General features: G+C 32.4%; 1 protein-coding gene across 2 annotated transcripts in view; it reads right to left on the bottom strand.

Moving 5' to 3' along the window:
- The window catches only part of HEATR3 (HEAT repeat containing 3), a 42,985-nt gene that overhangs the window by 12,640 nt on the left and 15,522 nt on the right, over positions 1-14,823 (bottom strand). For both annotated transcript variants that reach the window (XM_031954457.1, XM_031954458.1), the window contains 5 exons: positions 8,863-8,953; positions 8,569-8,726; positions 8,169-8,251; positions 7,807-7,943; positions 1,603-1,691 (listed from right to left, as the gene is read on the bottom strand). In XM_031954457.1, coding sequence (XP_031810317.1) covers positions 1,603-1,691; positions 7,807-7,943; positions 8,169-8,251; positions 8,569-8,726; positions 8,863-8,953 — 558 coding nt within the window. The remainder of the gene's footprint in view (positions 1-1,602; positions 1,692-7,806; positions 7,944-8,168; positions 8,252-8,568; positions 8,727-8,862; positions 8,954-14,823) is intronic.

Genomic DNA, 14,823 nt, shown 5'->3' with positions numbered 1-14,823 from the left:
ATCAATAAGTATATGGAAAAAATGTTTTAAATCACTAATAATCCAAGAAATGTCAAAATCACAACCATCAGATTAGTAAAGATAGCAAAAGAGGAAAAAAGACAAATATTGGAAAGGCTGTAGAGCTGAAGAGCTATGAATTGGTTCAGTCAATTAGGAAAACAATTTGGAACTATGCCCAGAAGTTACCAAAACTGTACATAGTCTTTGATCCAGCTACACCATTACTAAATTACTAAACCTGGACTCCAAAGAAATCAAAGAGGAAAAAGGAAATAAATATACAAAATTATTTATAGCAATTCTTTTTGCAGTGGCCAAAACTTAGAAACTAGAGGGTATCCTATTGGAAAATGTTTAAACAAATTGTGGCCTATGAATTTAATGAAATGTGACTGTGCCATTAAGATGAGATCAACTGCATAATGTCTGAGGAAACTAGGAAGACTCGTGAAATGATACAGAGCATCACTAGTATGTAGCACTAAGAGAAAAATGTATGAAAACCTTATAATAGAGAAAAAGAACTCTGAAATCAAAGTTTAGAATTCTGAGCAGTGCAATGACAAACCAAAAGACTGAGTGAAGATAAAACAAACCAATCATCTCTTGCCAGAGAGGTAAACTTAAGATGCTGAAAAGATATACAATTTTGGGTGTAGTGAATGTGGGAATTTGTTTTGCTCGAACACACATGTTCATAATGGGGACTTTTTGTTGTTGTACAATCAAGGGAAAGTGGGGACAGATAAGAAATGCATATAAAAATTAATTAATTTTAAATATGAACCTCAAGCAAGAAACATGGGACTAACAAATTCACAAGTCTTAACTCTCAGCAAAATATTTTCTTTAAAAAGTAATAGTTACCAAAATCATATTCAATTAGTCCCGAGTCACTTTAGTTAGTGTCCATTGAGTTTATAAACCGCGCTTATAATTCGTGCTTTTTCTTCCGTCCAAAGTAAAAATGTACCAATGAATTTATTCATTTTAGAGAAGATTAAAACAAATGGTTCTTTAAATAGTCATTGCCTATGATCCTCTCCAAGCTAAAACCTGATTAAAATTCCAAGAATAGTCATGTTTTAGAACTCGAATTTTTAAAATTCTCCATTTTAAAATTCTCAAATATGCAACTAAAAATGATTTAAATAAATACCACCCACACCCATTCATCTATACACCCTTTATTTCAATAACAAAACACAGTTCCCCTTCAAAAAACAAGTCAACAGAAAAATTCACCTAATTCAACTACTGCAACACAACTTCCACCAAATAAATGATTGATTATAGATGCCTTAAAAAAAGATTCTGATGACTATATGTAAAGCCAGAAGCTAAGTGACACAGTAAATATAGAGCACTAGAACAGAAATCAAGAAGATCGGTATTTAAATCTTGCCTCCAACTCTTACAAGCTGTATGATCTCGGGCTTTTCAAAATCTCAATGTGTTATAAATGCTAGCTTTTGTTCCTAAAAGTTTTCTACTTCAAAGAATTTGCTAGCAAGAACATTAAAAGTACAAAAATAAACTTTGCTTATATAGGTAACAAATACCTTGTAATCACACCAAATTTTATAAAGAAAATCTCACCTGGGAAATGTTCTTGGATGCCATTATCTGCAAGAGAGTCCTTAACGCACTACTTATGGCTTCTAGGAATTCAGTGTGTTTGGCAAAATCTAAATATCAAAAGACACAAAAACAAAATATAAGAAACTTCACTTTATAAGCATTTTAGTTAAGTGATTGTATAAGAAACAGTGGGAATATAAATAATACTATAATACCAATACTCAACTAGTAGAACAAAACATATCTGATATCCAAGTTGTCCTATAATTTATGGTAGCTAATTATTTTGACATGCATTTCTTTCTTCACATATACAGTGATTCCTTGTGAATATAAATTATAGCAATTAAAAATCCATAAAGGGAACGTATTTTTGTACTTATATCAAAATACAACTATATCTAATGTTCTGGTATTTGCAATCGAACTACACTAAGTATAAAGGACATTAAAATTTGGAAAATATTTTGGATTTCTCAATCTGCCCCAGGATAAATTACATTCTGTTCTCCATTCATTGCTGGGTAAAAACAGCAGTACTTCTTTGATTCAAAGTATTAGCTTAAACCAAATCTTGCCTTTTCACTTTTCTTGCTATCTTGATTCACACTATTCTTTTTATTGAAGAAATATTCAAAATCTTTTTTGGTAAATCTATTTCCAATCTGAAGATAAACAATCCAAAGTAGATAATCTACCCAATAATAGTCATCAATATAAATGAATGACTTTATTTTACAGTTGAATTTTGCCTTTAACTTTTAGATTAATAAAGAGTGATACTGTCATTACAAAAATGGACAATATAGCACCATTTTTCCCCCAATACTTTTTAAAATTTAATCTGAACACTTCATTTTTTTAAGTCTATATAATCAAGAAAGAAAAATTAAAGTCTTGATATATAGCACTTGCTGATTTCTAAGGCGAAAATCCTTACACTGACAATTTAGCAACCTGCTATTGAGAGTTCTATGAAGCTGGCTCTAGCACACCCCTGCCCCAAATAATTCCTAAAATCTATCTCTTTGCACTGAATGGAGCCAGGAGAAAAAAAAAAAAAGACAAAATAATGCTGCATAGGTCCATTAGTTATTTTGTTACATTAATAGGTCTTCACTATGGCAAAGCAGTTCTTTTATACCTCATTCCTTGATTCACTATCTCACTTACTACACTAGTTTTTTCTAAACCATTTCATCCCTCCTAAAACCTCACACAGATTTCATTATGAGAATCCTATATATTTTGCTTTAAATAACTGAGGCTAAACAAGATCTTTCTTTTAATCTCTCTTCATCTCACATATCTAACATGTCTTTTACTACTATCTTCACTTGAAATTTACCTATCTCCCTGCAAAGTCAACTCAAGTTATATATAAGCAACCCTATTCCATTTTATATTTTCCTATTTTCCAGTAAAGTCGCCTCTATTACTCCTTTTTTGTTGTTGTTGTTCATTTTTTTAAAGTCATTTCTGAATATCACCCTATTTGGAATTTTCTCGGCAAAGAAAAGTAGTTTCTCATTTCCTTCCCACTCATTTTACAGATGAGGAAACAGACAAACAGGACTAAGTGACTTGCCCCAAGTTACATAGCTAGTAAGTATCTGAGGTTGGATTTGAGCCCATATCTTCCTGACTGCAGATCCAGCACTCTCTACATTGCAACACCTAGCTGCTCTGTATCATTATTATTCTCTCACTAATCATTCTCTGGCTTAGAATAGGCTTTCTATCATTTTGAGGAATAATTAAAATATATATATATGTGTATATATATATATATATATATATATATACCATCCTTTAAATTTATGAAAAGATCTCAAGAGGAAAAAACAATAAGGCCTAAATGAAGAAACGAAGATATTACTTTTTCTTTATTTTTCGGGTTTTTTTTGTTTTTTTTTGGTCTTTGTTTTCTTTCACAGCATGACCTATTTGGAAAAGCAGTTTGCATGACTACCCATATAGTCTACTCTACACCATGTCAAAGTATATGCCTTGTCAATGAGAAAGGGAGAGAATTTGGAACTAAAATTTGAAAGGGAAAGTTAAAATTGTTTTTATAATTGGGGAAGAAAGGAAAAATATATGTAAGAAAAAAAATAGCTGGAAAGATGAAAACCATCTAAGAAAATTTATTATTTCTGAAAAATGTGTAGCGAGCATATGGATTCTCTATTATGTTTAACAATTACTAAAAGGAAATGAGCAAATAGCCCTAAAGTTTTAAGATATTTCTCTTAGAAACTAAAATTTTTAACAAAATGGATGAAACAACAACTTAGGATCACATTATATTTTTCTTTTCACTATCAAATATATATTGAATATATTCAATCTTAAAAGTACAAACTTAAGCTAGAAATTTTAGGGGTCAGATGGGGTAGACCAAAAAGAGCAAACTATTGTAATATTATTATTACACAACCCAAACAATACTTCTGACCCATATACTGTGTGATTTCTCTACCTAATCCATTCTAATTTCTATAATTTATTCAAAGGATAAGTTATTAGAGCCAGAACAGCAAAAAGAAAGCCACAGTGAAGATTATAGGATGTATAAGCCTATAATTATAGGAAGTATCTTTAATTGCAAAAATCTGGGCAACTTTTTAACAATAATTAAAATGGGGTGTAGGGGTGTGTGCGGAGGAAGAGCAGCAAGGATTAAAGATAGCGGTACAAGGGGCAACTTTTTAATCAATGAATAACATTAAGTTTACATGACATCACAATTAGTTTTTTGAAAAGAGACTATATTATATGATATTAGAGTCTTTGTGTAAAGATTATATTGAGAACCATAAGTCAAATAAGTACATCTACAATTTAAACAATTCTTAAATCATTTGGTTTTTTCCCCAAAACAAAAAAAATATTAACTGTAATACCGCTGATTAAGTTCTCTGGCCCATAATTATATGAGTTAAGTTCCATGAAGAACTAACTTTTCTTCTTCATAATGCAATAGCTAGCATACAGTGTTCATTTATAAATCCTTGTTAAATTGAATCTACATGGTTTGTTCTGTCTGCATGCCTGTATGTTCTATCATACTGATGAAAATTCATGTCAATTAGACTATAAAATACAATATAGAATAAATTCTCAAAATGCTATGTTAGGACTGGTAGTACCTACTAAAATGTTAAGAGAAGACAGCATTTACGTAGAGCTGTCAGTCCAAGCTACACACGAATTTGAAGATAATAGGATTTTTGAATCAGAAGAACCTTAAAAATCACCTAATCTAATCCCTTCATTTTAAAGATGAGGTTAACAGAAGACTTTCATCAAGGTCATGCAGTTTTAAATGGCAGAAGAGGGATTTAAACCCAGGCATTCTAGTGTTTCTTCATTCTAGAGCATAGCATAACATTTATTTTACAATCCACTGATTGATTTCTCCTTAAAAAAAAACATCCCTACTACAGTCATCCTCCAAAAGATGTGTCCCAAGGATATACACCACCAATTCCCAGAAAAATTGCAAATTTTAACCATCTGAAAGAACTGCAAATCAAACAACTCTAAGGTTTTACCTCAACCCCTGCAAACCCACAAAAATGTCCAAAGATGGATATAGTTATGTTGAGGAAGTTGTAGGAAAATAGGCACATAAGTGCATTGTTGATGGAACTGTGAATCAGTACATCCTTCTGAAAAATTATTTAAAATCATGCAATTAAAGTGTTTAAAATGTTCATACCCTTTAATCTAGAATCAAAGTCATACCATAAAGGCATTAATAGCCTAATACCCCAACTAGGTCACCGAAAAGAAGAAAAGTCTTCATTCATATATCCCAAAATCTGTATAATAGGACTTTTTGAGAATGCCAAGAATTGGAAACAAAATAAATGCCCATTAATTAGGAAATAGCTAAACAAACTGTGGTCCATAAATGTAATAGATTATGAAAAGCGAAGTAAACAGAGCCAAAAATAAAAATAAACAGCAACTTACAACAATGTGAATTGTTATACTCGCACAAAAACATACAAATTTTTTCCTTAAAAAGCCCCTATCACTGATGGTGAGTAAAATGAGCAGAACCAGGAGATCATTATATACCTCAACAATGATACTGTATGAGATGTATTCTGATGGAAGTGGATTTCTTTGACAAAGAGAAAATCTAACTCGGTTTCCATTGATCAAGGATGGACAGAAGCAGGTACACCCAAAGAAAGAACACTGGGAAATGAATGTAAACTGTTTGCATTTTTGTTTCTCTTCCCAGCCTATTTATAACTTCTGAATCCAATTCTCCCTGAGCAACAAGAGAACTGTTCGGTTCTGCACACATATATTGTATCTAGGATATACTGTGACATATTTAACATGTATATGACTGCTTGCCATCTGGGAGAGGGGGTGGAGGAAGGGAGGGGAAAAATCGGAATAGAAGTGAGTGCAAGGGATAATGCTGTAAAAAATTACCCTGGCATGGGTTCTGTCAATAAAAAGTTATTAAAAAAAAAAAAAAGAAAGAAAAAGAAAAGAAAAAGGAAAAAAAAAAAGCCCCTACCAATAAAAGAGCCACAAAACTGGAATTTAATTCCCCTTGCCATTAAGATAAGTATAAAAGTTAGATCACCCTTCCTCCCCCAACTCTGGAAATACACATACATTATGTCAAAATTAAGTTTGCTTATATAATTAAGAGGGGAAAGTTTACTATTATATATGGGAAAAGGCTAGAAATGGGGACAATGAAATTGAAAATAAATAAAAATTTCCTTAAGTTGATTTTTAAGAAAATAAAAATGGATAAAAATAACCTACAGATAAGCTATTTTTTCCCTGACTACTGATGTCAATAGCATTACACACATAACGGCTGTTTGGCTACTCCTTTCACTATGTTCCTTGCAATTCCTGTTTCATTCTGAACAAACCTCCTTTTGTCATAGATCTCCATCCCATTCCTCTCTATTAGCCCTCATTGTGAGGCAGCCTCGTACTGATTATGCTAGGTCAGCCCTTTTATTGACACCATCCAACAATCTAGTCTGAAAGAGTAGGTTGGAATACTTCTTGCTCCCCACTGCCACTTCTAGATTATCCTTTTACCACATGGATTCTTAGCCTAGAATCCATGAATTTATTTTAATAACTATTTCGATATATTTGATTTCTTTTTGTTAACTGTTTATGAATTCAAAAACATTTTCAGAAAGGGTTTGTAGGATCCATCAGATTCTCAACAGGATTCACGACACCAAAAAAGTTAACAAATATTGATTTGCCGCCACCACTCAGGAACCACTCTTCCTCTGAATCTCAGAGTATTAAAATATTCTACCTAATCCAGACCATGATGGCTGCTATATACTGATCCCTAGGTCATGATATCAACTCCCGGCTCACCATCTTCCTCTTCTCCCCAACTTGTTCTTATACTAGAGAACTTCAAACCCATGTTTACTTAACTTTCCAACTCCCGCCTCCCAAATCCTCAGTCTCCTTAAGGCCCATGACCTACTCCTTCAGTCACACATAAGAATAGTCTTACACTGCATCAAACTATTACCCAGAAATGGTCCAGTTTTCTAGGAGATATTCCTTTATCCAATTCTTGCTCATTCTTCACACAAGAGACCCTCACTAACTCTCACCTAAATGATCATAACAACTTTCTACACTGTTTAATAAATTCCACTGGCTCCTGGTGTTGGCTCCTGTTTTAACTTTTAAAGTTTTTTTATAATCTAGCCCTAACCTATTTTCTCTGCCTCAATGGACAATACTTCTCATCCCAAACTGTGACCCTGCCACACTGGCCTTGTCTCGGCTCCTCATACATTAATACTCCATCTTCCACTTCTGTGTCTTTGAACTGACTATTCTGTACTCCTGGAATGCATATCTTTCCTTCGAGATGCAGCTCAAATCTAGCTTCTACATGAAGCTTTTACTAATTTTCTTAATCACATGACTTCTTCTCAAATGACTTTGTATTTCTTCAGATATATACATATCTTTGTTATTTCCCCCACTGGCATATAAGCTCCTCATGAAAAAGTTTCAATTATGATATTTGTATTACTAGCACTTAGCACAGGGAGTGGCACATAGTAGGTACTTAATAAATACTTGTTTGCTAATTAAGTTTACAAGTTGGTTTATCAACAATTCTCTCTCTCTTTGACTCTGGAAAATTCATATTAGGGGTAACTTTCACAATGAAGCTTAAACATTTACCTGGCTGAGAAAAAACAAGTTGTGACAGGTGCTGCGCCAGTGTCTGAAGTGCTGGAGCTCCTCCAAGAGAATCTACATCCAAAACAGACAAGATACTGTGGAGGCACACAAGCGCTCTACATTGTATAGTGTTCATCCTGAAAAAAAAGTACACAATGATATAGTTGTGTTCAGTTCAATGATCTATCATAAATTTTTAGTTTTTCTAAGGTGACAAGATAATGGAGTTGAATATTAACATTTAATGTAGGTCCCAGAATAATTCATTCTTGAAGCAAGAGATACAATACATGCTTATAAATGGAAAATGATTGATAATTTCCTCTATGATGAAAATGTGCAAAAACTGTAAAAATTCTTACTTTCTAATTAATGGCTTCCAAGTAGGATTTCTGGAACAGATGTCAACTGCCATGCTGTTTGGAAAGGTAATTTTCTCAAAAATCTAGGGTTTATAAAAAAGGACAGTTAGGTCATAAATTACTACACTGTAGTAAAATTTTATAAATTTTTACTTCACTATCCATACTCAAAATGGGCAGAGTCTCATAGATAAGGATTGGTCTAGGCTCACACTGTTTTTTAAAAGGATTTATTAAGTAATTTATATTACTCATCTCCCAAATGAAGAAATCTAGGTTTATCACATTTGATAAGGTTATAAGTATTTTATATAAGCATTTTATAACGTTATAAGTATACCACTATTTATTTCTCAAATTGTTCCCATTATACTCAAAAAACTAAAAGCAAATAGTTTACCTTCTTGGGAATGAGGTAGTTTGTAAGAGCAGCATGAACCTCAGCAGAAAGGCAGAGTGGGGACATTAGCTGTCCATTGAGTTCATTAAAGGAATTATCCATAAATGCATCACTTTCATCACTACTAGAAAACTCATCCCATTCATCATCAGAAGGATCTGGGCATGAACAATAACAAACCACAAACAAATATAAAAAACAAGAAAGTGAAAACATTGCCCAACCTTCTGCCTCATCATTGCATGGCCAAAAAGCTTAGAGCTAAAATATGAATCTAAAAAGAGTTAAACATACCATCACTGCAGCACATGTTGACAATAATCTCTAGGGCAATCTGTTGAGCTGTGAGTAAGGCTACTGTCTCTTTCAATTCTTTTTCAGTTGGCTACAAAAGGAACAACAAATTTTCAATTTTTGAAAAATAATTTCTTGACATTCTTTGGCTGAAGTCAGAAAGACTACTTTCTCATTTGGAACTAGGCATTGCAGAAAAAAAATATAGTAGAAAGACTCAAAGAGCCAAAGCTGCAAAAGACTAGTAATTATAAATTGTATTTTTATCTTGAAATTAAGATTGTGTTAAGATGAAATTATTGATAAAAAGACAAGTTAGTTCATTTCAAATACACTTTCTATTAAGATCTTTTTGGAAAGAGCCCACCACACGCGTTCCTAACAAGACTTAAATTATGACTTTCTTAGGACTAAAGAATAAAATCTATACTTTAGAAAAACAAAATGTACAGAATAACAGAATAAAATCCCACATGAGCTATGTCCAAAAAAAGATATATTTCATTCTGCATTCTTGTGATCAGAATGTTGTGCATTTTGAATTATGATAGATTAATTATGACAAGCATAATTTCTAGGTCTTTCAAAGCTGTTAATCTTTATAATAAGGCTGCCAGTGTATAAACTCTTCTGGTTTTGCTCATTTCACTTTGTATCAGTTCACTTAAATTTTCCCAGCTTTCTCTGAAACCATCTTCTTTCTTTCTTACAGTAAATAGCATTCCATCAATTTTTTTTTTTTTTGCTATACCTTGTTCAGCCATTCTCCCAACTGATGAAGAGCCCTTCAGTTTGATTGTTTGCCATCTCAAAAGAAGCTACAAATTTTTTTATAGCCTTAGGATTTCTTTTGCTCATGAATAATTCTTCCTATCATCTACCCTAATTCTCAATCTCCCTTCTCCTGTCCTCTTTTTATTTTTCTATTGAGTAAAATGTATTTCTGCATCCATCTGCCTTCTTCCTTCCATTGACCAATTCAAATAAGAATGAGTTCAATCCCTCCCATCAGCTTTTCTTTCTTGTTCATATAGATTTCTACTTGAATACATGGATTATGAGAGAAAATTTTACCTAACCTTCCTCTCCTTTTCTCCCCTAGTATATTCCTCTTTCACTTTTTTTTAAAAATCAAGACATAACAAAGCCCTTTTCAAATGCTAATTAGAATCCTTAGATGACTCCTAAAAATAGGATTTAAAGAAGATACATTTATCATTTCCCCATAATAGAATGCCAAGTTTATTCTTGCTTCATCTCTTAATATTATTCACTCATTTTTTTATGCTTCCTTTGACTCCAATATTTGACATTAAAATTTTTAATAAAACTGTTTTCCTGAGGAATTTTATTTCATAAAATATCTATTTATTCCCCAATAGGATTCTATTCCATTTTTTTTTCTTCAGTAAATTGTTTTTGGTTGGAGGGCCACACTTTTACTTTCTGAAAAAGAGTTCCAAGATCTCTGCTTCTGCATAGGGATGGCTACTTAATCTTGTATGATCACGACAGTGGCTGAATTCTTTCTCGTCTTATGGCATTTTTTATTTTACAGGAAAACACTGGATTTTGACTATAATATTCTTAAGAGTTTTCATGTTTCTTTCAAGAAGTGGACAGTCGATTCTATTTTACTTTGCCTTCTGATTCTAAGAGAATTTTTCTCTTGGGATCATACTGGATTAATACTGATTTCTTTCATGATTTCTTAAAATGATGTCTAGAATATTTGATCATTTTTTGTAATTGTTTTGGCTTTTAGGTAGCCTAATGATTCCTAAATCATCTCTCTTCAATACATTTTCTGTTTGTGCTATACCTTGTAATGTCTATTTTTGTCTTTTGACCTTAATATTTCTTGTTGTCTAATAGCATCATTAGCTTCTATTTGGTCTATTCTGATTTTCAAGGAGTTTGTTGGAAGGAAGGTTATAAGTTGTAAAAATACACATATGTGTCCTAAAAGAAATGACAAGCAAGATGATTTCAGAAAAACCTGGAAAAACTTACATGAATTGATGCAAAGTAAAGAGAGCAAAAAATAGAAAAATGTATACAGTAACAGCAATATTGTATGATGAACTATGAATGGCTTAGCTATTTCTCAATAACATAATGATCCAAGACATTGAAAAACCTAATGAAGTATGCCATTCACCTCCATAAAAAAACAATTAATACTGTCTGAATACAGAAGGAAGGATGCCATTTTTCACTTTCTTTCTTTATTCTTTTTTTTTTAATCTTCTTGTATAAAATGACTGATATAGAAATGTTTTACATGATTATGATATATAATTCAAATACTGCTTATCATTTCAGGGAGGGGGGAATTTGGGACTCAAAGCTTTAAAAAAAACTAAACTAAAAAGATTTAAAAATTCTTTTACAACAGGTTTTGCAAGAGTTAATGCTGAAAAATTATCCATTGTATGTTTTGAAAATAAAAAGCTTCAATAAAAAAATTATTTAATTGTTTAATTTGGGGGAAAAAATATTATCTCTTCCTAAGAAGAGATTTTCTTAAAAGAAAAAACAGATATACGTATAAGGGGAGATAATGAAGGATTTTAACTAACAGAGGATTTTCTATTTTATCCTGGAAATTTACTAGAGTTTACTGAGTATGGGGGTAACATGGTTACCCTGCTGCAGGCTATAGATTAGGCTGGAGACTGGAAATGAGACTCTATTCAGTTCCTAGGATCCAAACTACTTTCTCCTTGCTCAGGCCTATAGCCTATTTCCTCCTCATCTTGAAAAATCACCTTTAGGCACTAGTCATTTTCTCACTCTGTCCTGGACTTATGAGCAGTAAACAATACAACTGCCAGATGGTTTCTATACTGGGCCTAAGATCTCTTCTTGCCCCAGTACATAACTTTTTTCTGCTCTGGAATGCTCTGTGCCACATATTACTAGACATGCTCTGTCCTTACAATCTGGATACCTCTGTCTCCCTAATGGACAAATGACTCACTGATTTCTTCCTTCAATTTCCTGATCAAAATTCAGTCCAGCATATTTTGCTTTAAATATCTTTATAAAATGCAAAGTTAAAAGAAAAAAAATTCTAAGTTAGATTTTTTTTCTTAATACTGTACAGTATTGTGGAAAAAAATTACAGCCCTTCAATTTGTAACTATGCCCAAAGGGCTAACAAACTGCATACCTTTTGATCCAGCAGTGTTTCTACTGGGCTTATATCCCAAGGAGATCATAAAAAGGGCAAAAGACTCCCAGGTGCAGAAATGTTTGTAGAAGCCTTTTTTGTACTGGAAAGAAACTGGAAGTTGTGGATGCCCATCAGGTGGAGAATGGCTAGATAAGTTATGGTATATGAATGTTATGGAACATTACTATACTATAAGAAACGATCAGCAGGAAGATTTCAGAGGCCTAGAGAGATATACACAAACTGATGCTGAGTGAAATGAGTACAACCAAGAGTCCATTATACATAGCAACAAGATTAAATGATGATCAACTCTGACGGACTTGACTCTTGTCTGCATTTGGAGAATGAATTTTGGAGACTGAAATGAGGATCAAAACATAGTATTTTCATTTTGTTCTTTGATTTCTCATTTTTTTATTCTTTCACCTTTTGATATGATTTTTCTTGTGCAGCATGATGAATATGGAAATATATTAAGAAGAACTGGCCATGATTGCTTTGCTGTCTTGGGGGGAGGGAGGGGGAATTTGGAACACAAGATTTTGCAAAGGTGAATGTTAAAAAATATCTTTGCATGTATTTGGGAAAATAAAAAGCCATAAAATGAACTATAGCTATTCTGTAAAGGTGATTAAGAGTTTACTCAAAGATTTTTTGGATTCCTACCAAGACAGAATTAATAACTAATATGTCAACCATAGCTTCAGAGAGATGTTATGTTTTCTCATTAATGGTATTCAACTAGTTACAGATCAGTATAATGGATGCATTGCTTTTAGAATATAGGAACATAAAACAAATATTTTGGAATCATTAATTTTAAGTAAATGAAATCGAAAAAATCTAAATTAAAGAACTGATTCTTTAAATGGAGCTACTGATCAATTTAACAAACTTGCAGTGCATGAGATTTTTAGGTTTAAACACAGCACCTCACAGAGTGACACATAAGACAAATATTTTTAAGTTGACATAAGATTACATCGGTGGTAGAGAGATTTATATGAACTAATGCTAAGTGAGAAGGATGAAGAGAACTTGTACAGAGTAACAATTATCATAATCAAGTGTGGTGGACCTATCTCCTCAACAAAGCAGTGATTCAATGCATTCCCAATAGGCTCAGGATGGAAAATGCTACCCATATCCAGGGAACTATAAAGTCTGAATATAGATCAAATTTTCACTTTTTTTTTCTTTCTTGTGGTTTATTTTTTCCCTTTTGGTCTGATTTTTCTTGGACAACATTACAAATATGAAAATGTTTGAAAGAATTGCACATATTTAACTTTTATCAGATTGCTTGATGTCTTGGGCAGGGTGGAGGCAAGAGAAAGAAAGAAAAATATCTGGAACACAAAAATGAAATGTTGAAAACTATCTATACATATAGCTGGAAAATAAAATACTATTAAAAAAGATTATAGTTTTTCTTGTATAACATGATAAATGTGAAAATGTTTAGAAGAATTGCACGAGTTTAACCTACACTGGATAGGGGAGGAGAAAAGTAAGGGAGAAAAATATGGAACACAAGATTTTCCAAGGATGAATGTGGAAAACTATCTTTGCATGATAAAAATACTTTGAAAATAAAAAAGCAATTATTATTTAAAAAAAGTTTGCTTTGGTGGCACATTAACCAAAAATGGTAACTGATCTTTATGCCATTTTAAGATCCATAAAATACTATACACATAGACATACATGTGTGTATATGTGTATAAATATATATCCATGTATGTATGTGTGTACAATGTAAAAATTAATCTAAATCTCATTACAGTAAATATAGATGATTATGTTTAAGGAGTCCATCTTCTTGTTCTGAGCAGTCTATTCTTCCCCTAGGACCCCAAGACTCAAGAATACTGACAGAAGAATATCTCTCTGATCATTCTATTAATAGGCTAAGCTAGGCAAGCAAATAAATATATGGCTTCCATTACTCCAGTTTCTACTCTGTCACCAAGAATTATACTGCCTTTATGATAACAAAAATTGAAAATAAAGTCATTCCTTACTGACTGGAAAATGATTGAACAAATTGTGGTATATGAATGTAATGGATTACAGATAGGCCAAACACGCAAATTCACAGAAAAATGACCATATCTATATGAAGTGATAAAGTATAAAATAAGCAGAATGAGAATATTGTACTCTATATTTATAGAATTGTAAACAAAACACCAAAGAGCAAAAGAATTTTTGATTAGATATAATGACTAATCTTGGTCCTGGACAACAGCTGATTAAACACATTTCCATACTATTGATAGAGTGGTGAAACACAGATGCAGAATGATGCAAATATCATTAGATGAGAGGATTCAAGTCAATTTTTCTCAACTGCTTTTCTTTCTTATAAATGAGGGTTCAATGTGCAGGTTATATCAGGATAGAATAAGGTACAAAATAGGTGTCAATAAAACAATGAAAGGTGATGGAAAGCTAGGAAATGGCAAAGAAAGAGAGATGATTCACGGCTACAAATATAGTTTAAAGACGTTACCCTATATTTTTATTGTACAAAGACAAATAACTGTTAAAAAAAATCATGCAAAAGAAAATAAGATTACTTTGATGATCAAACAAAAAATCTTTTGCACACACAAAAAATTTCTACACTAATAGAAAAAGAAAAACTATGGGACAGCTAGGTGGCACATTGGATAGAGCACCAGCCCTTAAGTCAGGAGGACCCGAGTTCAAATCTAACCTCAGACACTTAACAATTTCTGGATATGGGACCCTGGGCAAGTCACTTAACCTCAATT

This window comes from Sarcophilus harrisii, chromosome 2, assembly GCF_902635505.1.
Source record: "Sarcophilus harrisii chromosome 2, mSarHar1.11, whole genome shotgun sequence".
NCBI classification, from domain to species: Eukaryota; Metazoa; Chordata; class Mammalia; order Dasyuromorphia; family Dasyuridae; genus Sarcophilus; species Sarcophilus harrisii.
The sequence above is the reverse complement of the archived record's forward strand: the minus strand, read 5'-3'. Positions and strand labels throughout refer to the sequence as shown.